This window comes from Myxocyprinus asiaticus, chromosome 24 (assembly GCF_019703515.2).
Source record: "Myxocyprinus asiaticus isolate MX2 ecotype Aquarium Trade chromosome 24, UBuf_Myxa_2, whole genome shotgun sequence".
NCBI lineage: Eukaryota > Metazoa > Chordata > Actinopteri > Cypriniformes > Catostomidae > Myxocyprinus > Myxocyprinus asiaticus.
Window position 1 is genome coordinate 20,648,917 of NC_059367.1, and position 26,702 is coordinate 20,675,618.

Consider the following 26,702-nt stretch of genomic DNA (forward strand, 5'->3'; position numbering starts at 1 on the left):
TCTATGCTGCCCTTACTGGTTATTTGTTTGATTTATAAAGTAGTTAAGTATTCACATATGGTACACACAGAAAGAGGAAATGCAACATATGTGAGATTGAGAACACTGTATTCATGTAATTCACTGAATGTTGATGACAGTAATAAGGCGGGAACAAACTGGAACTCCTGCTCTTTGTATAACTGAAGGGAGTGGCTAAAAAAACGTGCCTTACTAGTACATGCCACCACACTCCGGCTCTCTTTCTTTTGCTCTCTCCCATCCAGTCTGTCTGACTGTGTTGTATGATATACTGAAGAACCGGGGAATATTAACCATTATCCTGGAGGACAAGTATATCACCTTTTTCTGCATGTATTCTATAGGACCTGCTAGTAGTTGGTACACTAATTTGAAGATTTTTTTTAAAGTATCAAAGGTAAGGAGACAACATTAACTCTTAATATTCACTCAATATTAAACAATTCCAAAGCAGCATTACTAACAGTTGACACAGGGTTTTATTCTGTGTGTGTGTGTGTGTGTGTGTTTTGTTTTTGTTTTTTTCTTTTTTTTTAGATAGAGTCCCTGGACAATTATTTATGTGTGTCTTGAATCATTGCTAGCATCATTCATAAGATCCTTCATTAGAAGGAAGTGTGGAAACCATATGGCTCATCGCAGCAAATATTAGCAATACTTTATTTAAAATAATAGTTCAGAAGGAAAAAAGCATAATTAAAACCTACAGTTTTATATGTATCCTTTCACAGTTAGTTTCAGCTTTTGATTAACATTGAAGTGTTGTATATAATGTATATTACTTCCTTAATGATTCACATTGTTCCAACTAATGTCCATACATCCAGAATCTTGTGGATTCCATTTGAATAATAATCACGAGAACATTTGAATAGCCCCATTACAATGAATGTTTACATGAATTATGAATTGTGCTATTCTTCAATTAGGATTTTCTGCCTCTTATCCCCCCAAACGCACATATGATTCACATGTGATGTGGACAGGATGTGGCGTGATGAATGAATAAGGTTGATTATTATATACAGTAATCCACCACATCACTATGCTTAGAACATAGTGTTATTTTTTACATACATGTCCTTATAGTACATGGGCTACACACAGAGACGCACACTGAGTCATTCATTCAGTTCTGGCCTGCATTAAGAACCACAAGCAATGTAACTTTGATTGTAGTATTTTAGTTCCATTTTATCATAAAGGTGCTTAACGACAGTGCATGATGCAATGGTTCTTTGTGGCCTTTTTTTTTTTTTTTTTATCTCTGAATGTTTGTTAGAAACATTTCCTGGATAGCAAGTATGTTCTGGTGAGATACCCGTACACAGTGCACATTTGTGTCAAATCTACAACGGAGCAGATCCCTTTATCTAATTCATAGTATTGCAAACTTTAAGCCTTGTTTATACTTTCACCTAGCATGGCAGTGCTTCTTGGCGGCTTCAGGCATTTATAGTTGACGCGCACCGCAATTGCACTGTTTTCCAGATGACAGACGACATTGCAGAGAAAATATCAGCTAATCCAGCAGGAAACTGCAGCGAAGTCTAGCTTTGATGAACTTTACATTTACCTAGCCAGGTATTATAATAACTGTCCATGTTCGCTGGTCATATGCAAGAGGTGAACAAAACAAAAACACTTCAGAACTATTAGTAGGCAATTTACATTGTCCGTCAGTGGTTAAACTCAAGCACTTTTATTTGTTTACAGATACTAGTGTTTTATATTTTATAGCCAAGATACGTTTTACATTTAAAATAATTAAAAAAAAATTTTTTTTACACTATATAAAATAAACAAGAGCTGTTCAGTTAATGAAACCAAACTTTAGTATATTGTTTAGACCATTTTATTCAGTATACAGAAGGTAGTGGATGAACAGGCTCACTTGTCTTTTTGAACAAGAACAACTGAGGAGCTACAACAGGTAATTTCGCTGTGAAAACATTGTCCTTTTAATATTATTTCAGTAGTTTTACCATGCCTCAAAAGCATAGGCACATCTGCCCTGCTCCTTTCCTCAAATTCGTGCAAAAGTGCGCGAGCACCACGCGAAATGTAAAAAAAAATTGGCATGTGCAGGACCACACCAAATGGAGCTTTGCAGAGACCAGGTGAACTCTGCGATGACGTCATTTGTGCGCGCGAACCTTCGCGAACAAGCAGCTGCGTCCAGCAGGCTGGACTTCGTATTTACTTTGTAATTTTGTTGCTAGATTTAGCAACTTTTCAGACTACAGTGGCAAGTTTTTTTTTGTCAAAAAGCACCTAGCAACAAATTTGGCTACTTTTAAAACTTATTTGGAACTCTTAGCAACTTTTGAAAAGTGACTAAAACGCTAAAATGCACGCATTTTCCCTCAAAATTGCTCAAAAAGTCTCTGTTACATACGTAACCTCAGTTCCCTGAGACGAAGGGAACGAGACATTGCATTCTGCTAATGCATATGGGGAGTGTCCTTCTAAACGTCCTAGTTGAAACCCTTCTACAATAACGCCAGTATTCTAATATTAGCTATGGTATTTGAGCCCAGCCCTTTTAGGCACGAAGCTGTCCGCTATAAAAGGAGGCGCACAAGCACCATTCCTCAGAATTTTCTAACTGAGGGACAAAGAGCACATCGCTCGCACCTCAAAGAACTCTGAGTCTTGCAGTGCGGCCAGCATTCGCAATGTCTTGTTCCCTTTGTCTCAGGGAACCGATGTTACGAACTTAACCGAGACGTTCCCTTACGACTCAGTACACTTGACATGCGTTCTGCTAACGCATATGGGAAACAGAGTTCCATCACGCCGCACTACACGACATAACCTTCCAGAGAGGAAATATGACACCACAGTTCCGAGGGATGGTGACCGACATAAGTATGCTGCAAGTGAGTGACCCTCATGTTGGCCAGGAGGGGAACACTCTGAATAGATATATGAACTATAGTCATAGAGTATGAATTAACCCCTTCACGAACCCAGTCGGGAAGGAAGTTTTATTTATAATGAAAGTGTTTGTGACCTATGGGAAATTACAAAGGCCTGAAAGCAGGTGGTTGTGTAAAATGATGGGGAGCCCATACTTAAAAGGAGGGGTAAACTCAGCAAAAAAAGAAACATCCTCTCCCTTTCAACTGCTTTTATTTTCAGCAAACTTAACATGTGTCAATATTTGTATCAACATAAAAAGATTCAACATCTAAGATATAAACTGAACAAGTTTCACAGACATGTGACTAACAGAAATGGAATAATGTGTCCTTGAACAAAGGGGGTGTCAAAATCAAAAGTAACAGTCAGTATCTGGTGTGGCCACCAGCTGCATTAAGTACTGCAGTGCATCTCCTTCTATAATTATAATAATTGTATTTATTTATCACACATATACAGTGAAATTCTTTTTTTCACATATCAGGGTGCAGGGTCAACCATGATATGGCACCCCTGGAGCAGATAGGGTCAAGGGCCTTGCTCAAGGGCCCAACAGTGGCATCTTGGCAGTGCTGGGGCTTGAACCCCCAACCTTCTAATCAGTAACCCAGAGCCTTAACTGCTGAGCCACCAATGCCCCTCATGGACTGCACCAGATTTGCCAGTTCTTGCTGTGAGATGTTACCCCTTTCTTCCACTAAGGCACTTGCAAGTTCCCGGACATTTCTGGGGGAATGACCCTAACCCTCACCCTCTGATCCAACAGGTCCCAGACGTGCTCAATGGGATTGAGATCCGGGCTCTTTGCTGGCCATGGCAGAACACTGACATTCCTGTCTTGCAGGAAATCACGCACAGAACAAGCAGAATTGCTGGTGGCATTGTAATGCTGGAGGGTTATGTCAGGATGAGCCTGCAGGAAGGGTACCACATGAGGGAGGAGGATGTCTTCCCTGTAACGCACAGCAATGAGATTGCCTGCAGTGACAACAAGCTCAGTCCGATGATGCTGTGACACACCACCCCAGACCATGACTGACCCTCCACCTCTAAAGCGATCCCGCTCCAGAGTACAGGCCTTGGTGTAACACTCATTCCCTCAATGATAAACACGAGTCCGACCATCACCCCTGGTGAGACAAAACCGCGACTCATCAGTGAAGAGCACTTTTTGCCAGTCCTGTCTGGTCCAGTGAAGGTGGGTTTGTGCCCATAGGTGACGCTGTTGCCGGTGATGTCTGGTAAGGACCTGCCTTACAACAGGCCTACAAGCCCTCAGTCCAGCCTCTCTCAGTCTATTGCGGACAGTCTGAGCACTGATGGAGGGATTGTGCATTCCTGGTGTAACTCGGGCAGTTGTTGTTGCCATCCTGTACCTGTCCTGCAGGTGTGATATTCAGATGTACTGATCCTGTACAGGTGTTGTTACATGTTGTCTGCCACTGCGAGGATGATCAGCTGTACTTCCTGTCTCCCTGTAGCGCTGTCTTAGACATCTCACAGTACGGATATTGCAATTTATTGCCCTGGCCACACCTGCAGTCCTCACGCCTCCATGCAGCATGCCTAAGGCACGTTCACGCAGATGAGCAGGGACACCGGGCATCTTTCTATCGGTGTATTTCAGAGTCAGTAGAAAGGTCTCTTTAGTGTCCTAAGTTTTTATAACTGTGACCTTAATTCCCTACCGTCTGTAAGCTGTTAGAGTCTTAACGACCGTTCCACAGGTGCATGTTCATTAATTGTTTATGGTTAATTGAACAAGCATGGAAAACATTGTTTAAATGCTTTACAATAAAGATCTGTAAAGTTATTTAGATTTTTACAAAATTATCTTTAAAATACAGTGTCCTGAAAAAGGGAAGTTCCTTTTTTGCTGAGTTTATATGTTTGGCCAACGAAATAGCAAGCGCTCTAAACAGAGAGGATTTGTGAAGACGTCTAGGTTGAAAACCTTGCAAATGTGTTTTGAGAAGACCTTCCTGCTGCAAAACATGTCTTGTAAAGACACAACATTCGTCCATGCCCATGAGGAGGCCATGCCTCTAGTTGAGTGTGCTTTAACACCAATTGGGCAAATCTTACCCTGCGACTAGTAAGCCAGGGCAATTGCATCAACGATCCAGTGAGAAAGTCTTTGCTTGGAGATGGACATTCCTTTCATGCATCCTCCATAGCACACAAAGAGCTGATCTGACAGTCTGAACTGGCGGTGCGCTCAACGTATGTGTGTAGCGCCCGCACAGGGCATAACAAATGCACGAATTGTTCCTTATCCGAATTAAATGGAGGAGGGATGAATGCTTGAAGGTGAACCACCTGCACTCTAAAGGGCGTGGTTAGAACCTTAGGCACATAGCCTTTTCTGGGTTTGACAGTGGCTTTTGAAAGACCGGGACCAAACTCCCGACATGAATTGTCAATTGATAGTGCATGTAAATCACCGACCCATTTTACTGAGGCCAGAGCCAGCAGTAATGCGGTCTCAATCAGAGGTGAGCAGTAACGCGCTACATTTACTCCGTTACATTTACTTGAGTAACTTTTTTTTTTGAGTACATTTACTTTTAGAGTAGGTTTAAAAGTGGGTACTTTTTACTCTCACTCAAGTACATTTCTAATGAAATTTTTTTACTTTTACTTCTTTACATTGGGTGGCATTATTGTCATTACATTACTGGGTTTAACTTTAATTAATGTGTAATTTATTGAGAGATTATTGAATGGGTCTTTTACAAGAGCGGAAGTTCACACAGCTGCGCGTGCTGAGCCGGTGTCACAAACTGTCACTCAATCACTGCAGCAGCATCAAACTCTTCAAAGTGAAACACTTTCTTTGCTCCGCACAGTGAAAAAATAATAGTTTCGTCATGCAGTGCCTTCATTTAATACCAAGATAAGCTGATATTTCAAGATAAAAATCACAGCTCCAACTTAAGGCAGCACGCTGAGGTAAATTTTGGCTCTAATCGTAACGTGGGCTTTTCTGTGTAATGAGATGGTAATTTTCTGGGTGATTCTGTAACTGAGCTCTTATGACATCAGTTTTTAAGTGTACATTTTTAAATCAGTGCAGCAATATATCAGCGTGCTTTGTCCCGCATCCTGCATGTAATAAACAGTATTTATGCATTTACTCCGCGCCCTCACGTGGGTACTGGAAACCATCGCAGCTACTTCAGGTGGATTAACTGTGTAAATCCATGTAATCATCCAAGTTAAGTGTAAATCACTGCCATTCATGTGATCGACAACTGGAGCAGGAACAGACAGCATTTCTGCGCGTGCACAGTGAGGTGGATAGATCGAAATAGTGCACTATATAATGGATAGGGGTGGTTTCAGACACAGCGAGTGAGTTGGTGCCCTACGTAGGCTGCATACTCTGCATTTAGAGATTGGCGGTACTGCTGTACAGAACTAATGATCTAAATACTTATGACACTGAAAACTGTAACTACACTGAAATAAGAATCCACACAGGACTTTAAAAGCTATGAAATAGCGAAAGAAGGCATTAAAAAGCATGATCTTGCTTTGGTTTATATTTCAGCATTATATATAATGTCCTTGTGGTACATTTTCATGTTTTCACCATAATATTTACTAGAAATGTTTCCAAACCTCTCTTATTGACAAATTCATCAGTCACCATTCACTTTCAAAATACATACAGTATATATATAAAAAACACATTCACTGAAAGTAAATAGTGACTCAGGCAAACATTCTGTCTAATATCTCCTAATTGTGTTGCATGGAAGAAAGAAAGTCATACGGGTTTGGAACAACATGATGGTGAATGATAACAGAATTTCCATTAATAATAGTAATAATTCTGTAATACATGTTAAATGTGTATTATGTAATGGAATATAGGGGAGTTAATGTCCATTATGTCATTTGTGAAAGTAACGAGATACTCACTACTTGAGTACAATTTTAATTGGATACTTTCTTACTTTTACTCAAGTAATTATTTATGTTAGAACCTTTACTTCTAATTGAGTAATTATTTTTTTTGGAGTAATTGTACTTTTACTTGAGTACAGTTTTTGGCTACTCTACCCAACTCTGGTCTCAATAGAGAGCACACGCAAATCAACTGAGTCCAAAGGCTCGAAGGGGGGACCTGTGAGTGCTTTTAGGACCCAGGTTAGGTTCCAAGTCGGGACTGTAGCTGGCCGAGGTGGATTTAACCATCTTGCTCCTTTAAGGAACTTTATGATTAAATCATGTTTGCCTATAGTGGCGCCGGCTTCAGGTGCGTGATACGCAGATATAGTCATCACATAAACTTTGAGCGTTGACGGAGTGAGCCCTGCGTCTAATCACTCTTGAAGAAATATGAGAATTTCAGGTATGGGGCAGTTCACTGGGTCTTTGCCATGTGAAAGACACCAGTCAGTGAACACATTCCATTTTAGCACATAGAGGCGTCTCGTGGACTGCGCTCTGGCCTGCAAAATGGTGTTCATAACTGAATGTGTCAGTTCTGGCGCGTATAGCATGCTCCATTCAGGGGCCTCACATGCAGGTTCCGCAGCTTGGGCTGGGGATGCCAGATTGTGCCTTGCACCTGAGAGAGGAGATCCCCCCTCATCAGTATTTCCCATGGCGAGCCGTTCAAAATCTGTCATTTCCGGAAACCATGACTGATTTGGCCATTTCGCCCAAACCAATAGAATCGCTTCCTTGTCCTCTCGGACTTTACATATGACAGAGTAAAGGAGGCACACTGGGGGAAACGCATATTTGTGTTTCACAGGCCACTTGTGGGCCTTTGCGTCCGCTCCCAGTGGGGCTTGGGACTTCGAGTACCAGAGGGGACAGTGTGCGTTCTCCACTGAGGCAAATTGATCGATTTCCTCTTTGCCAAATATTTTCCAAATCCTTAGGACAGTCTGAGGATGAAGACTCCATTCGCCTGGTATCACCACTTTGCATGACAATAGGTCCGCACCGTAATTCAGACGGCCTGGGATATATGTCGCTCTCAGGGAAAGGAGATGATGCTCGCTCCACAGGAGGAGGTGATGCGTCAGTCTCATCAATGGTGATTAATGAATTCCGCCTTAGTGGTTTATATATGCCACAACTGTCATGTTGTCTGAGCGAACCAGAACATGACAGCTCGCTATTTCGGACTGAAAAGCCTTGAAGGCTAGCAATACAGCCGATAGCACTAGGCGGTTGATGTGCCACGCCCTCCTCACATCTGTCCAGGTGCTGCATGTTGCCACCATAAACCCCAATGATTTTTGAAACTGTGTTCTTTCCAAGTTTAACTGAGACGGACACTGTAGAATGGCCTGAACGCGCTCGCTTGTAAGGCGCGTGTGCCCACTCATGGAGATTTGTTGGCTGGGGAGAGCATGCCCTTCGCCCAGTTGACACTGAGGACAAAGCTGTTTAGATGTTGAAGCAGTAAGTCTCTGTGTTGGCATAACAGAGCCTCTGATTGGGCCAGTAACAGCCAATCGTCGATGTAGTTCAAAATGCGCACCTTAGAACGAGGGCAATTCGCGAACAAAGGGTCTTGAGGCTCATGCCCTTATGTTATTGTAAGTGTTATTTCCTAATTGCTTATGCCTCAAAAGTATAGAAAATGGCTATTATTCCCCACAAACTTTGCTTTTGTGACCAGGACAGTGATATTTTGAAATGTACCTATTTCCAATGAGAAAATGGGGAATTTGTGTCTTTTCGTAAACATAAAGTCAGAAAAAAACAACAACATATGAATCCAAATTAACATGTATTTATACTAAAGTAATATTCAAAGCCATGCTGGTCCATAATGGTAACAAGTACCCGTCTCTTCCCTCGGTGCACCTCAAAGAGGATTACAACAGCATCAAGACCTTGCTGGACGCCTTGAAGTATAATGAGTACGGCTGGGAGGTCATAGGAGACTTCAAAATGGTGGCATTCCTGATGGGTCTCCAAGGTGGTTTTACCAAGTTTCCCTGCTATCTTTGCCTTTGGGACAGCAGGGACACCAAGGTGCACTACCACAGGCGGAACTGGCCACAGCGGACCGAGTTCTCTGTGGGGAGGAACAACGTCAAGTGGGAGCCACTGGTGGACCCCCGGAAGGTGCTGATGCCACCACTACACATCAAATTGGGCATTAAGAAACAATTTGTCAGAGCTCTAGATAAGGAGTCGGCAGCCTTCAAGTACCTTCAAGACTTCTTCCCTAAGCTTTCTGAGGCAAAGGTCAAAGCCGGTGTCTTCGTCGGACCACAGATAAAGAAGGATTTTGGATTCATATGTTGTTTTTTTCTGACTTTATGTGAATGAAAAGACACAAATTCACCCGTTTTCTCATTGGAAATAGGTAAATTTCAAAATATAACTGTCCTGGTCACAAAAGCAAAGTTTGTGGGGAATAATAGCCATTTTCTATTCTTTTGAGGCATAAGCAATTAGGAAATAACACTTACTACCCAGGAACAAAAATTGTGTTACATAGTGTAATTTTAAAAAAAAAAATATTATTTGTTAGTTCCTGTTAGTTCATAATGCATTAACTATTGTTAACATTTACTGTTAACAATAGTTGGAATAGTAGTAAAGCAATAGTAGTAAAGTCGTTTTAGGGCTTGTTGACATAACATCGGCATGGTAACGAAGTTGTAAAATTGGCTATAATTGTTCATAGAAAAGGTTAGTAAGAGATTTGATCACACTAAAATCATCTTAACATGCATAATGTATGCAGTATGTCTTGTGGCTATCCTTTTGAAACAGTGAGCATTTTAATGTTTACGGACTGGCCCCATTCACTTCCATTGTAAGTGCTTCATTGGAACCCAGATTTATGCTTTTTATTAAAGAAATTTAGGGGCCAAGTCAAAATTAATTTTTGTGGTAATCAGTATTATGCCACAAATGCTGTTTATTGAGCTTTACTTGTATTGAACACAAAATATTCCTTTAAGCTTTATGTTGGTAATAGCAGTGACTAAGTATGCCAGCTGTTTTCTTGATTGGCCTGCAAATTGCTGTGACTATGGGTTGCATCCTTATAATATGCATTTTTTGCATACTAATGCTTTGAAAGTCAAAATGTCCCCAACATTTTTAACTTATCATTAGCATCAGCAAATAAATATACAGTAGAAATTCATTATAAATGTATAAATGTAATTCAGTGCCAATAAACAACAATTTTGTTTCCTGCCAAACCCATGTTTCCATAATTTGTCCAGACAAATATTTAGCATTTGACAATATTCCTGATTTTCATCAGCCAGGCAAATATTTTGGCAAACATTTTGATGGCATATAGCCTATTATACATATTAATGACTGACTGATTCCTTTTGGAAATCCGTTGTGTTCAGATTATCCACTTATGTGAAAACTGCCTTTTCCAGCCAGGGCTATTGCAATACACAGGAAGCATTGGGAATTATTTAGGGGTTCCTACAATGTAGGACAAGAGCAGAGGTTTATTCATAGCTACGTAATTACTATGAAGGCTAGATGCTTCTATCTGCTAATATAAAAAATCTAGTCTTTTTACCATGTGCATTAACACAGCGTGCAATATTCAATGTAGCTCAGAAAAGCACATATGTAATTTATTTAGGATATTAACATTTCTTCATAATGTGAATACATACATTGTAAAAGTCTTCGTTTGTCAGTTGGTGTTATTCCAGGTCTTGTATAGCAGGTGCATGCAGGCAGCCTTAAAAACAACCCTGATCTTCTAATCTCATTACATACAAAACAAGAACGCACACATTCACCCCCACACAAGAACACACAAATATGCCCTCTCCCACCCACTGAAATACCGGGTGGTAAACACACACCTTCCTCAAATTTACTCTCCTGTTTATTAAACAATAAACATTTACACCCAAACACTGACCCTACTTTGGGGTCAATATCCTAAAGCCTGCTCTGAATGTCTGTTTTCGAGAATATTTTAACTTGTATTAATGCCTAAACACAAGTCATGTGTATAAATGTAGGTAGATGCATTATTTTAATTTTAATTAGAGTGATAAGAAAGATTAAAGACTAAGGCCAGGGTGTCCCGAAACATAGAATTTTTACACACACATGTCCACTCATCCCTCTTTGTTAGTGTCTCCATGCAAGAGTTAATCTCTCTTGCTCCCCTCCCCCTTCTCAGGACACAGGTAAGCACTGACTTGTGCTCAGACAGACTGGACAGCTTCACTACAGCATCACAGAAACTAAAATTGAATGAATGAAGATTTAGGATACACGCTACAATCATAGGGATTTCTGTAGGATATCTTTTGTCATTGTGGTGAGTAGTTGCTCTTTTAATGCAGTCACTTCCTCCTGGAATAAATTTGTTTGTCTGTTTGAATAAGGGTGTGTAGGAAGGTTGATCCTGTTTCAATAGTGACAAGGTCTTGCATCAGACAAGAGTCATGTGGCCAAGCATAAGTCTGTCTAGGAGGCTGAACTTTTATTGCTTAACAGTTTCTTTAATCTAGCACATTTTATTAATTTCAAATTTTATTTAACCTAAATTGTTTATCCCTTCTGATAAAACAAACAGCTAAAACCAGCCTAAACTGGTTGGCTTGTTTTAGCTGGTCCCCCATGCCTGATCAGGCTGGTCAGTTTAGAGGGATTTTGAACACTTTTTAGCTGGTAGTGCTGGGAAACCAGCAAGCCTCCTAGCTTAAAGGGATAGTATACCCAAAAATGAAAATTCTCTCATCATTTATTCACCCTCATGCCATCCCAGATTGGTGACTTTTTTTCTGCTGAACACAAACTAAGATTTTTAGAAGAATATTTCAGCTCTATAGGTCCTCACAATGCACGTGAATGGGTACCAACATTTTGAAGCCCCAAAAGCACTTAAAGGCAGTATAAAGGTAATCCATAAGACTCCAGTGGTTTAATCCATGTCTTCAGACGCGACATATAGGTGTGGGTGAGAAACAGATCAATATTTAAGTCCTTTTTTACTATCAATCTGCAATTTAACTTTCACTTTCTTCTTATTTTGTTTTTGGCGATTCGCATTCTTCGTGCATATCACCACCTACTGGGCAGGGAGGTGCATTTATAGTAAAAAAAATAAAATAAAATACACACATATTATATTACTTCTGAAGATACACAGTAGATTTAACCACGGGAGTCTTGTGGATTACTTTTATACTGCCTTTATGTGCTTTTTGCAGCTCTAAAATTCTGATACCCATTCACTTGCATTGTGAGGACCCACAGAGCTGAAATATTCTTCTAATAATCTTTGTTTTTTGTTTTTTTCAGAAGAAGAAAGGCATACCCTCATGCTGTCCCAAACGTGTGAGTAAATGATGAGCAAATTTTTATTTTTGAGTGAACTATCCCTTTAAACCAACTTGGCCAGGCTGGGAGACCAGCTAAAAAAGTGTTCAAAATCCCTCTTAAACCAGCCTGACCAACTATGACCAGGCTGGGCTACCAGCTAAAACCAGCCAACCAGCTTAGGCTGGTTTTAGCTGTCTTTTTTGGCATGTTTTTTCAGAGTTACTTTTGTATGAACCTCTCAGTCTTGGACATATTTTTACATAGTAACCAAACAGCTACAGACTTTCTGTGATGGAAAGTTTTAAAATATACTTTACTAAAAGCCAACAGTATATCTCTCTTTCTTTCTCTTGAAAAAAGATTGTTATACATTTACGAAATAATCACAATAGCTGAGCACAAGATTCCAATATGTTAAATGTACGTACATACTGTATAACATTCTGACTTGCCCAGACCAATTTATTACCAAGATTTTGGCAGGACCCAAACTATTTGGGGAATTCAGCATCAAAATGTAAATAAAGCACTGAATGAACATTAGACAATTTGCCTGTTAAGGTAATATAAAAAAACAAAACACTTGGGAGTCTCAATGACCTGCCACTTTTATTCTGCCAAGCAGATTATTACAGTCTCTGTAAGTATTTCCTGACTTACAAGCTTGGAATAAAATTGGTAAAAAAATGTTCTTGTTACACTCCAAGTGCAAGCTTATGAAAAGTTGCATCAGCCGTTTTTCTTGTCCTAGAGCACACTCAGCTCTAGGATGTTCCAGTCTGTCCCATATAATTCTTGGTATTCATACATAAGCACAATATGCATGCTGGTTCCTCTGCTCTCTCTATGCTGTGACCACCATAATTTCAAACCACACGGAAAAGAGAAAGAAACCTGGCAATTGCTATTCGTGACTACTTTATACAATACATATTCATATACTTCAGTTACTTTATATAGTTATATTGCTTACTAAAAACTTTAATAAAACACTTTCTAGGAAACAAATAGGTTTTTTAGGTTGAGAATGGTACTTTTCACTTTAAAAAGGGGCAATTGTTAAATTAAAGGGATAGTTCACCCAAAAATTCTCTCATAATTTACTCACTTTCATGCCATCCCAGATGTATTTGACTTTCTTTCTTCTGCTGAACACAAAGGTTTTTAGAATATATTTCAGCTTTGTAGGTCCATACAATGCAAGTGAATGGTGACCAGACCTTTTTCAGCTCCAAAAATCACATAAAGGCAGCATAAAAGTAATCCATATAACTCCAGTGGTTTAATATAAAGTGATGCAAACACTTTGGGGGAGAAACAGATCAATATTTCAGAACTTTTTTACTATAAATCTCGACTTTCATTATAACTTTCAGAATGTGAAAGTGAAAGTGGAGATTGATAGTAAAAAAGGACATACATATTGATCTGTTTCTCACCCACACCTATCATATCGCTTCTGAAGATATGGATTTAACCACTGGAGTAATTTGGATTACTTTTATGCTGCCTTTATTTGATTTTTGGATCTTGAAAGGTCTGGTCAGCATTCACTTGCATTTTATGGTCCTACAGAGCTGAGATACTCTTCAAAAAATCTTTGTTTTTTGGGTGAACTATCCTTTTAAATTTCTTCTGTTTGGTCTAGTCCTTAACAATTATTTTTGTTCGTGTTACCTAATTTAGTCAGGTTGATTTATTCATTAATAATATTTTATCATATCATGTTATTAAATTATATTTTTTACTTGGACTTATTGCTTAGACTGCCTGACAAAAAATATTTTTTCACTGAATGGTAAGCCTACTCTTTTAGCCTTGACTTGCCAAACTGCATCTAATTTCACCTCCCACATATGCGAATTACAGTGTATTTTTACTTTGTTTCCCATAAATAAAGCTTCAATTACTATTGCAAACACAGATCTGCAAAGTACTTCCCACAACTAATTTATATACACTACCAGTCAAAAGTTTTGAAACACTCATTCTTTATTATAATAATTTTTTCTTCACATTTTAGAATAATAGTAAAGTCATCAAAACTATGGAATAACATAAATGGAACTATGGGAATTATGTTGTGACTAAACAAAATCTAAAATAAATCAAAACTGTGTAAAATTTTAGCATCTTCAAAGTAGTCACCCTTTGCCTAGAATTTGCAGACATGTACTCTTGACATTTTCTCAAACAACTTCTTGAGGTATCACCCTGGGATGCTTTTTAAACAGTATTGAAGGAGTTCCCATCTATGTTGGGCACTTATTGGCTGCTTTTCTTTATTATTTGGTCCAAGTCATCAATTTTAAAAACGTATTTTTTCTTAATTAAATGTTAGTTTTATAATGAAATAAATTAATATGGTAGAAACAATTATATTTTTGTCTACAAAACTAATTTCAAACATTTAAGCATACGCCTTCAGATCAAAAGATTTTTAAGATCATGAGAAACATTTCAGTCAAGTGTTTCAAAACTTTTGACCGGTAATGTATGTGAATTTGATGCGAAAAACGCACATACTCACAGCTGGTTTATATCAAGGCTAATCTTCCATTAGGTGTCTTTATAGCATTTGGTAATGCTCCGAGGAATGTTCTGAAGACTTTTGGTACATTTTAATGTTTTTTCCATTGCTTTTCTTGCTCTCTCTAAAACACTGCCTTTTCACCCCTCTCTCTCTCTCTCTCTCTCTCCTCTCTCTCTCTCTCTCTCTCTCTCTCTCTCTCTCTCTCTCTTTCTGTGTTTCTCTTATGTGTTGATATAAAGCTGTATGTTCCTGTCCTTTAAGGCTACATTAGATGATTATATCAAGTGATTGCTATTTTGCTGTTCAACAAGTTTGAGAATCACATCTGAAATGTATTTCCAGCCAGTAGACACCTTTGCTCTAAACTAAACAATTGATTTTCATATCATTCATATTAAAAAAAACACAAATGTTTTGAGAGGCTGCTATTATTATTATTAATATTATCACACATAAAGACATGTTATTTTACAATCATTTGAATTCACTCTAAAATGGTAATCCCAGAACTACATTTTTCTGTGTTTCAGATTGTTTACAGAGTTTGACCTTGAAGACCTTGCTCTTTGGACTGTTGAACCTTATATAGACCAAAATGGAGCTACAGAAAATGTCAAACGGTCACCATGATCTCAGCCCTGAAAAAATCACTATGGAGAATGGGTACGTTTCCAGACCAACACAACATTTAGGAACTATCTGTAAACCTTTTACTTTCTTCCTCTCCTCTACTAAATCATAAATCATATACAAATTTTACTCAATAGATATTGTTGCATGACATAACCTGCACTTGCCATGTAAATTCTACATTTTTAAAGCAAAGGTTTGTTTATAAATATGTAGCATATTCCACTTAGGAGACTTTTTTTTAAGGAATAGTTCCCCCAAAAATTTAAATTCTGTCATCATTTACTCTTGAACTCATATGAATATCTTTTAAGGAATTCACAAAAGGTGATATTTTAAAGAATGTTCAATTTCCTGATTTCCATACAATAGAGGTTAATAGTGACTCAATTTAAAGCTTTAAAATGCACCCAAAAGCACTCTCAAATCAAATCATATAATTTATTTAACTCAAAATCATTACAGATTAAACACATACATTCTTCTAAGAGTTCTCCCCTCTAAAAAATTTTAGTTGTTTCAGTCATTCAGTAGCTGTGTAATTTCCTGTATTGCTCAAAGCAATTTCCTTATAGGCAAGATGGAACAGAACTAATGAAAATATTCACCTCTGTTACATTTCAAATGGATATAAATATAAATAAACAAATACTGACAATCAATTGTTCAATTTGCATATATTACACAGATTTGATGCCTTTGAAAACATGACTGAGCCGGGTGATACATTCCTTACCAGTGAGATCAATGGAACGATAAATACTCAGTTTACAGATGTGAGTATGACATGCAAATATCCTAAATAATGTCATGCAAACCTTACAGGTTATTGGCTGGGTGAAACTGATTGGGAGCTTACAACACTCACAAACACACTCTCGTTACAGATAAATGTACAAAATAACAGTAGGAATAACTTATGACAACTCTACCTCAATATTGTTTGTGGAGTTACATGATACATGCTAATATTCCCATTCAGGTTAAGGAACTTTTGTATTCACTGTTAGTGATAAACACAGTACATTACGCACTATTTTTGAAGAAAGGTAAACTTTAGTGACAAATCTACAGTATGAAATGCCATAATTTTTGTGTTTGCTTTATGTGTATTCTAAGTACTGTTTGCTTTATGGAAATTCATGACTAGTATATCATTCATCTTTCTTTTTTTTCAGTTTGTGGGAAAGACTTCATTCGGAATGTCTATTTTCAACCTTAGTAATGCCATTATGGGCAGTGGAATTCTGGGACTGGCTTATGCCATGGCCAACACCGGAATCATTCTTTTTGTGTAAGTCAGATTGCAATCATGCATACATTTACATGTTTGTGTTTGTTTGTGTATGTAAAAAGGGGCTGCTTTTGGTACAATGAAGGTTGTTGAAAATGACCAAAATGAGTGTCTATATTGCCATAAACAGAAATGTACTGAGTTTTTTATTTTTAGCACAGTAAAGTATTTTAAGAATCTTCCCTGTTAGGATGCAAGGGATGTGCGTTCATGTGTGTCACATAAACATGACTGCCAGTCTGCTCACATTCAGCAATACAAATAAAAGTCAAATATTTGCATGCTTCTTCTTGGGTGGCACAGAGGCAGCCATTTGTCAAGTAGAGCCAAATTAAACTCTCCTAAATATTCACTTGATTCTTTTTCATTTTCAGTCTCCTTTTTTCCCCTGATTATTTTAGCAAGAGGGGTGGTGGATGCCTGGATATGTATACCTTTGTAGATACTTCTTAACCATAATGACTTAAACTATAACATATACTATAAGCATATACCCAAACCAGATCATATATAATCTACTAATACTGTATATTAAGCAATTAGTGAGATAAGAACAAGAGATCTAAAAATAGAACACAATTTACAAAGAATCAGTATTTGTTGATAGAATTTAGCCATCAGTGATCATTGACATTGCTGTCACAAAACAAGACTGTACACAGTTCATGAACTGACTGAAATCATGCCAGTTTATGTATAGGCTCATACATGATTTTTTTTAAATATGTCAAAAGGATAGTTCACACAAAAATGTAAATTCTCTCATTATTTACTCACCCTCATGCCATCCCAGATGTGTATGACTTTCTTTTTTCTGCAGATCACATACAAAGATTTTTAGAAGAATATTTCAGCTCTGTAAGGTCCATATAATGGAAGTGAATGGTGTTCAAAACTTTGAAGCTCCAAAAAGCATATAAAGCCAGCATAAAGGTAATCCTTAAGACTCCAGTGTTTTAATTCATGTCTTCTGAATTATCCAATCGATTTGTGATGAGAACAGACCAAAATATAACTCCTTTATCTCTATAAATCTTGACATCAGCAATTCCATGGCGATCATGATTTCAAGCTTGATTACACATCCTATAGTGCCATCTAACGCTCTGCGTATGTGTCAAACACTAGGAAGAGTGGGTGTGTAATCAAGCTTGAAATCATGATCATGCATAGAGACTGCAATGACAAGATGTACCGTTAAAATGAGTTACACACTAAAACACATTAGATCGCTTCAGAATTCATAGATTAAACCACTGGAGTCGTATGGATTACTTTTATGATGCCTTAATGTTTTTTTTTTTTTTTGGAGCTTCACACTTTTGATTACTATTCACATTCATTGAAAGGGCCTACAAAGCTGAGATGTTCTTCTAAAAATCTTCAAAAACGCATTCTGCGAGAGACGCTGATGTAAACACAGAGAGGGTGTGCAAAGGCTAAACCCGTCTGTGTAGCGCATGATCATTGAGTGATAACGTTCCGCTCCCCTCCACTCTGATGACTGGCAGGGGTAAGCCCGGGGCCCCGGACCACCTTAATGCGGCCCTGATTGTCCTGTGTAAACATGAGCTCCAGCTGTTTTTTTTTCTTTCAGATTTTTTCATTTTGCTCAGGAGCACTGCATTTTGTAGATGCATTTTCATGTTAAAAAATGAATTTAAATGTTAAAAACACATCTCGACACCTGCGTTCAGTTATATGCGTTGCGCTATGTCAATTTTATTTCTTTTTTCTTTTAGGACACATTTGGTATTAATGGCCCCTGAGCTTGTCTGATGCATCATTTATTAGATTAGGCATTAGATTTGTTTCTTTATCATGGCTTTGACGTCTGTCGTTCATAACCCTAATCATACTGTGTGCCATCTAATTAAATATCAAATATCTGAAAGAGAAATGATATGGGGTATGATGATATCTAAATATTCTAGCCTGAAATGTCACTGATGCTTACCTGTTAAAACAAAAGAAAGAAAGAAAGAAAAAAGATTGAAAGGGATAACATTTGATAAGATAATTTGGTTTGAAATTTCACTGAAATTGTCTCATAACAAAGAATAACTGTCCACTCATGTTACCACCAAGTTTTCATGTTTTTACAAGGGAAACAGCTTTTTGTTGTTGTTGCTTTTAGTTTTTTAAGCTGAAATTCCTGTACTTTTTTTCCAGAGCCCTATTAATAATAATTGCTCTGCTGTCTGCTTACTCCATTCACCTTCTTCTAAAGAGTGCAGGAGTTGTTGGTAAGAAACAGTTATTATGTGTAACTCTCTTCTTATTTTTCTTCTCAACACAATCCTGATAACATAACAGTACTATAACAATATGCTATAACTATATAACAATACTATAACTTTCTTCTAAACTTTATGTGGTGTTTCTTTGTGTGTTTAGGGATTCGTGCATATGAACAGCTTGGGTACCGTGCATTTGGTCACCCTGGGAAAGTCTTAGCAGCATGCATTATAACATTGCATAACGTTGGAGGTAAAATTAAATGCATTATTACTGGCATTTGGTACATTGTCAGAAGGCATCACAACTGATGTCTTTTGCAACATCATTTAAAACTCAGATGCAATTATAATTATTTTGAGAAAAATGAGCAGTTTACCATTCTTCCTTTATCCAACAGCAATGTCCAGTTACCTCTTCATAGTGAAGATAGAGTTACCTCATATTATTCAGAGTTTTATGGAGATACCAGACAACAAGTGAGTTTTACTTAATAAACAGAACAAAGTACTCTTTTTTTATTTTATCTATGAGCATGTGGCTAAAATACACTTTGCCATGGTCATATATCACTCTTACTCTTTCATGGCATCTTTTGTAATACGTCTGTTTTGTCTTTATCAGCGGGTGGTATGCTAACGGGAAGTACCTCATCATCATTGTTAGTGTCTGTGTCATTCTTCCATTGGCATTCATGAAAAGGCTTGGTATGGTCACTCCTCTTTCCTCTCATTCATTTATTCTTTTTGTTTTCTCCCTTGTCAGTCTATCATATTTCATTATCATTCACATTTCTATATCATTCACACTGACATAGCCTGCTGTAGCGCTTGGTTGAGTGTTTGAGACGTGAGCTAAGGAAGGTTTTTTATTAATTTTATAAATGATTATTGCTTATTACTAATTTGTTATTTAGTTTACTCATTTACGCAAACTTCTTACAGTAAACTTAATACAGGGACAATAACAAGAAACCTGGGGGTTTATCCCTTAAAAGAGTAGTTCACTCAAAAAAGAAAATTATGTCATCATTTACTCACCTTCATTTTGTTCGAAACAAAAGAAGATGTTAGGCAGAATTTTAGCCTTAGAAACCCTTTCATTGCATCTTTTTTCTATACAATGAAAGTGAATGGTGACTGAGGCTGTAATTCTTCCTAACATCTTTTGTGTTCCATGAAAGACAGAAAGTCATACTGGCTTAAAAAAACATGAGGGTGAATAAAAAAATAGCATTTTCAGAACTATCCCTTTAAGTACCTTTGCACAATGGGGAAAGTTCACCCTTTGCAAGGTTTGAACATACAGCCTTTTGCCAGTCTTGATCTTCAACAACTACATAATAATTACATTACATTACATTTATGCATTTGGCAGATGCTTTTATCCAAAGAAACTTATAGTGCATTTAAGCTTTACATTTTATTAGTTCATGCATTACCTGGGAATCAAACCCCAAACGTTACAGGAACACCAAGAGTCCTTAAAGAGATAAACTTAGCAAAAAAAGAAACGTCCCTTTTTCAGGACACTGTATTTTAAAGATAATTTTGTGAAAATCCAAATAACTTTACAGATCTTTATTGTAAAGGGTTTAAACAATGTTTTCCATGCTTGTTCAATGAACCATAAACAATTAAAAAACATGCGCTTGTGGAACGGTCTTTAAGACACTAACAGCTTACAGACGGTAGGCAATTAAAGTCACAGTTATAAAAACATAGGACACTAAAGAGACCTTTCTACTGACTCTGGAAAAACACCAAAAGAAAGATGCCCAGGGTCCCAGCTCATCTGCATGAACATGCTTAGGCATGCTGCATGGAGGCTTGAGGACTGCAGATGTGGCCAGGGCAATAAATTGCAATGTCCATACTGTGAGACGCCTAAGACAGCGCTACAGGGAGACAGGAAGGACAGCTGATCATCCTCGCAGTGGCAGACCACATGTAACAACACCTGCACAGGATTGGTACATCCGAATATCACACCTGCGGGACAGGTACAGGATGGCAACAACAACTGCACGAGTTACACCAAGAACGTACAATCCCTCCATCAGTGATCAGAATGTCCGCAATAGGCTGAGAGAGGCTGGACTGAGGGCTTGTAGGCCTGTTATAGGGCAGGTCCTTACCAGACATCACCGGCAACAACGTCGCCTATGGGCACAAACCCACCTTCGCTGGACCAGACAGGACTGGCAAAAAGTGCTCTTCACTGATGAGTCACGGTTTTGTCTCACCAGGGGTGATGTTCGGACTCGCGTTCATCATCAAAGGAATGAGTGTTACACCGAGGCCTGTACTCTGGAGCGGGATTGATTTGGAGGTGGAGGGTCCGTCATGGTCTGGGGCAGTGTGTCACAGCATCATCGGACTGACATTGTTGTCATTGCAGGCAGTCTCAACACTGTGCGTTACAGGGAAGACATCCTCCTCCCTCATGTGGTACCCTTCCTGCAGGCTCATCCTGACATGACCCTCCAGCATGGCAATGCCACCAGCCATACTGCTTGTTCTGTGCGTGATTTCCTGCAAGACAGGAATGTCAGTGCTCTGCCATGGCCAGCGAAGATCCCGGATCTCAATCCCACTGAGCACATCTGGGAACTGTTGGATCGGAGGGTGAGGGCTAGGGCCATTTCCCCCAGAAATGTCCAGGAACTTGCAAGTGCCTTGGTGGAAGAGTGGGGTAACATCTCACAGCAAGAACTGGCAAACCTGGTGCAGTCCATGAGGAGGAAATGCACTGCAGTTACCCCTTTGTTCAGTTTATGTCTTAGTTGTTGAATCTTTTATGTTCATACAAATATTTACACGTGTTAAGTTTGATGAAAATAAAAGGAGTTGAAAGTGAGAGGACGTTTCTTTTTTTGCTGAGTTTATAACAACTGTTACGGTATTTATTTATACAGGCATTTTTATCTGTGTTGCATCACTTTTAGGGTATCTGGGATACACCAGTGGCTTCTCCCTCAGCTGCATGGTCTTCTTCCTCATATCTGTGAGTCCATCCATCCATCCATCCATCCATCCATGCAATTACAAAGACACCAATCTACAGCAATCATGGCAACCATGTCATTGTCACTAATGGAAGTACCTCACTGCATTGTGTCGTATTAGGTGATCTACAAGAAGTTTGTCACAGAGTGTTCTCAAGAACACAGCTATAACGACACTATGCTCAACCAAATTATGTTTGACCAAACCATATCCAACTCCACCTCTGAAATATGTGAAGCTAAACTTGTCACTATCAACCCACAGGTAAGAGATATCATGTCAACCACAAATCAGGTGTGAGGCGAAGAGTATGAATATCTTGTCTCACAGTCCTTAGTGAAATTTTTAGCTTGCTCTCTTTAAATGCAGTGAATTAATCTGTTGTTTTTGTGTTTTTAATGCAGACGGCTTTTACCATTCCCATTATGGCATTTGCATTTGTATGCCACCCTGAAGTGCTGCCCATCTACACAGAACTCAAAAAGTAAGCTTGCTCACCAAGTTTGGTACATTCGCAGTCATCTCTGATTGATTGATTGATTATTGCATATGTGTTTTTTCTCCTTGTTACATCAGGCCAACTAAGCAACGCATGCAAAATGTCGCTAATATCTCTATTCTGGCCATGTTTGTCATGTACCTGCTGACTGCCATCTTTGGTTACCTCACCTTCTATGGTAAGACTGTCAAAAAAAGTACCCAGAAAGTACCATGGTATTAACATGGTTGTTGTGGTTGTCAGACTAATTGAATTGTGATTTTGGCAAAAGTAGGCCAAAAGTTCTGCTGCTTCGAATCACTGCCCCAAGTGGCCAAAGCTGGGAGTGTTGTTGAATGTATGGGAATGTGTGAGCTCCAGTTAAGGCTGCTAGCTGTGTCTCGTATCGAATGCTGCGTCCTCCGGAGGTTGCATTTGTCGACCATATAAAGCCTTGTTTATAGTTTTGCCTGGCACCGCAGTGTGCCCGACAGCAGAATGCGTGCACACCTCCTTAAAATCTAGAGGCATTTATACTTGACGTGCTCCCCATTGTACTATTCTTTGAAACTACAGGGGGCAGCCCAGAGAAAAAAATTTTTTCTCCCCAATTTGGAATGCCCAATTCCCACTACTTAGTAGGTCCTCGTGGTGGCGCGGTTACTCACCTCAATCCGAGTGGTGGAGGACAAGTCTCAGTTGCCTCTGCTTCTGAGACAGTCAGTCCGCGCATCTTATCCTGTGGCTCGCTGTGCATGACACCGCAGAGGCTCTCTGCATGTGGAAGCTCATGCTACTCTCCGCGATCTACGCACAACTTACCACATGCCCCATTGAGAGCGAGAACCACTAATTGCGACCACAAGGAGGTTACCCCATGTGACTCTACCCTCCCTAGTAACCGGGCCAATTTGGTTGCTTAGAAGACCTGGCTGGAGTCACTCAGCACACCCTGGATTCGAACTCGCGACTCCAGGGGTGGTAGTCAGCATCAATACTCCTACAAGAATCTTTGTAATAAAAGCATCAAACTTCAATCTGGTTTTGTTTTTATTCGATATTAAGGCACCGGACAAATACTTGTATCATGCCTGAAAAATGCTAATAAATATTTATTGACCTTACTCCTATACATTTGTACATGCATATAGATATGCTACAGCATTAAACATTTTTCACACAAACTATTCAAAACAATTTAAAGGTGTTATACGTAATATTTTTTACTGTACTAAATCATAAAATGACCATAATATGTCATTAGAGAATTAGGAAACATGCTAAGTTGAAATACTGGCTTCTCAATGCTAACAATGCTACAGCCAGTATATTCTACTTTGAAGTTTCCATTCTGTCCGAAATTTCTGTTTATGTTTTGGCCTGTGTGATCCCGCCCACTGCCCACTCACCAATAGTATTTCGACACCGCTGGGTTGCCAGATTTGAACAAGTTTGCAGGCAAACAACGTGTGCTGCAGCAATGGAAGCCAGCAAACGAACTGGATCAGAGATAACAGATTCCACTTGACCTAAAAAGCCTCGCCATCCGTCTAAAAACCCCATGACCAGAGGTGTAGTAAAACAAGGATAAATATTGGTGATGCCTTTGGAAGATGGAGACAGCTTAAAGGCCAGAAATCCTTTAAAATGGATACTAAGTTGGCTAATTTGCATGTCAACATTCTGGCAACCCACATGAGTTTCGAGTCTGGGGCGGGGCAGACAATTTTCCAGTATTTTGAATTTGGACTGCAGTACCCATTTCAAATGCTTGTTGTCAATCTTACATATAGCACCTTTAAATCTAAAGAGCAATGCTACAGTCTCTGTGAGATTCAGTGTGTAGAAGGCACCTTTACTATATTTTATGCTTTTAAAATATGCATTGAAATGCTTGCACCCATATAGCGATACTCTTATAGATATGCAAACTAAAACATCTCATTAAGAGACAACTCATTAAGCCTTATACATGAAACGTGCATTAAAAATGTGTGTGTAAATGCATTCTTATGTAAACCGTACCATTTAAATAAATGCCACAATTTACATAATATTGTTTTACTAACATTTTACACACAATTTTGTTCTGCTCGTGTTTCCTGAATAAGGCAAATTTACTTAATTTTCATTAACCTGTGTTATTTTTTATGTCCTCTATTTTTTTGGCAATGTAAAAGTCTTAAGAACCTTAATAAAAAGCAACAACCTTCTATTTCTATTTATGGAAGATTCATTATCCATAAGATGAAATGGTCAGAAAATAAACCTAATTTTAATGTATTTCTGATAGAACAGCAATGTTATTATAAGATGGTAAAGCTTTGTAAAAAATAAAGCAAAAAGATTTGTTAAAATGTTTGATTTAACTTAACAGACTATCTTTTTCTTTTGAAACCCCTCTTTTATTTATTTTATTAATATTATAACCTACTTTCGTGTTTGTTATTGTTGTTGTTTTTTTTTGTTTTTTTTATGTTTGCACTGTATCTGAACATGTTTAACAGTATAGCCAATGTTGCCTCACACAAGTTGTTCATTTTTTAATGTGGTGCCACGTTCGCTATTACAAAAAATGGGATGCACCCCGCCGCGCGACTTGGGGTCTAGCGAAGTCAAAGTGCACTTCCGTCAACGCCGCAATGACATCATTTGTCGCGTGCAACCTCACGAACTTGTGTACATGGCGAGTATAAACCAGGGTTACGTCATCGAGGCTGTCTCTTTTCAGAAATGTGAGTAGGACACTCCAAATGTAGCCTTCAGATGAGACCTTCTTTCCAGTCTGATCTCAAATCAAATCAAATCAAATCAAATCACTTTATTGTCACACAGCCATATACACAAGTGCAATGGTGTGTGAAATTCTTGGGTGCAGTTCCGATCAACATAGCAGTCGTGACAGTGATGAGACATATACCAATTTACAATAACATCAAATTAACACAACACAATTTAAACATCTGTTATACACATAATTACACACAACAATATACAAATAATAACATACACTATACAGTATGCAATACGCTGTTTTTTTTTTTTTTTACTATATAGATACACATTATTCAATAAAAATTAAAAATAAAAATATATATATAAAAAAGTATATATATATATATATATATATATATATATATATATATATATATATATATAGAATGTACAGTATTGTACTGTATTGACATTCAGGCTGTCGGTTGATAGTCAGTTGTTAAGAGAGAACATAATATAATAATAATAATATAATTTATAATAGTCCGGTGTGAGATATAAGAGTAAGGGTAATAAAGTGCAGTGCTGATGTATTTTGATCGTGGGAGATCAAGAGTTCAGAAGTCTGATTGCTTGGGGGAAGAAGCTATCATGGAGTCGGCTGGTGCGGGTCCTGATGCTGCGATACCGCCTACCTGATGGTAGCAGTGAGAACAGCCCATGGCTCGGGTAGCTGGAGTCTCTGATGATCCTCCGAGCTTTTTTCACACACCGCCTTGTATATATTTCCTGGAGGGAGGGAAGCTCACCTCCGATGATGTGTCTGGCAGTTCGCACCACCCTTTGCAGTGCTTTGCGGTTGTGGGCAGTGCTATTGCCGTACCAGGCGGAGATACGGCCAGTCAGGATGCTCTCCACAGTGCAGGTGTAGAACCGTGTGAGGATGTGGCGGTTCATTCCAAACTTCCTCAGCCATCTCAGGAAGAAGAGGCGCTGATGAGCCTTCTTCACAACGACTTCAGTGTGGACGGACCATGTGAGTTCCTCAGTGATGTGGACACCCAGGAACTTGAAGCTGCTGACTCTCTCCACTGGTGCTCCATTGATGGTGATGGGACTGTGTTCTCTGTCTTTTCTTCTGAAGTCCACCACAAGCTCCTTTGTCTTACTGACGTTGAGGGAGAGGTTGTGCTCCTGACCCCAGTGTGTCAGAGTGTGCACCTCCTCTCTGTAGGCTGTTTCATCATTGTCAGTGATCAGACCTATCACCGTCGTGTCATCAACAAACTTAATGATGGCATTTTTTAGCTATCTCACAGTGAAATCGGAAAGAGTAAACTGACTTTAGTCAAAATTGGTATACGTTGACTGAAATTTCGAAACACTGCCCCCACTGGCCAGTGTTGTAGGGCATTTGGGCACGTGTGAGCTCCATTTATGTCCAGGAGAGGTCGCCAAAAGCTAGTAGTGAAGCAAGTTGTTTTCAGCTATACATGATGTTATACAATGAAGGGAAAAGCATATATTTATAGATTCTATCCCCCAACCCAAACCTTA

At 38.7% G+C, this 26,702-nt stretch overlaps 1 protein-coding gene across 3 annotated transcripts in view; it reads left to right on the forward strand.

Moving 5' to 3' along the window:
* The first annotated feature begins 234 nt into the window (after positions 1-234).
* slc38a5a (solute carrier family 38 member 5a) overlaps positions 235-26,702 on the forward strand; it is a 40,211-nt gene continuing 13,743 nt past the window's right edge. Inside the window, exons 1-14 of one of the 3 annotated variants that reach the window (XM_051653118.1) lie at positions 235-418; positions 11,102-11,242; positions 12,229-12,264; positions 15,313-15,445; positions 16,101-16,188; positions 16,591-16,706; positions 18,879-18,952; positions 19,104-19,196; positions 19,345-19,423; positions 19,569-19,651; positions 21,892-21,950; positions 22,073-22,216; positions 22,357-22,436; positions 22,529-22,629. In XM_051653118.1, the coding sequence (XP_051509078.1) occupies positions 15,378-15,445; positions 16,101-16,188; positions 16,591-16,706; positions 18,879-18,952; positions 19,104-19,196; positions 19,345-19,423; positions 19,569-19,651; positions 21,892-21,950; positions 22,073-22,216; positions 22,357-22,436; positions 22,529-22,629 (985 nt within the window). In that variant the 5' untranslated portion in view covers positions 235-418; positions 11,102-11,242; positions 12,229-12,264; positions 15,313-15,377. The remainder of the gene's footprint in view (positions 419-11,101; positions 11,243-12,228; positions 12,265-15,312; positions 15,446-16,100; positions 16,189-16,590; positions 16,707-18,878; positions 18,953-19,103; positions 19,197-19,344; positions 19,424-19,568; positions 19,652-21,891; positions 21,951-22,072; positions 22,217-22,356; positions 22,437-22,528; positions 22,630-26,702) is intronic. The other 2 variants (XM_051653119.1, XM_051653120.1) reach the window with 2 other exon arrangements.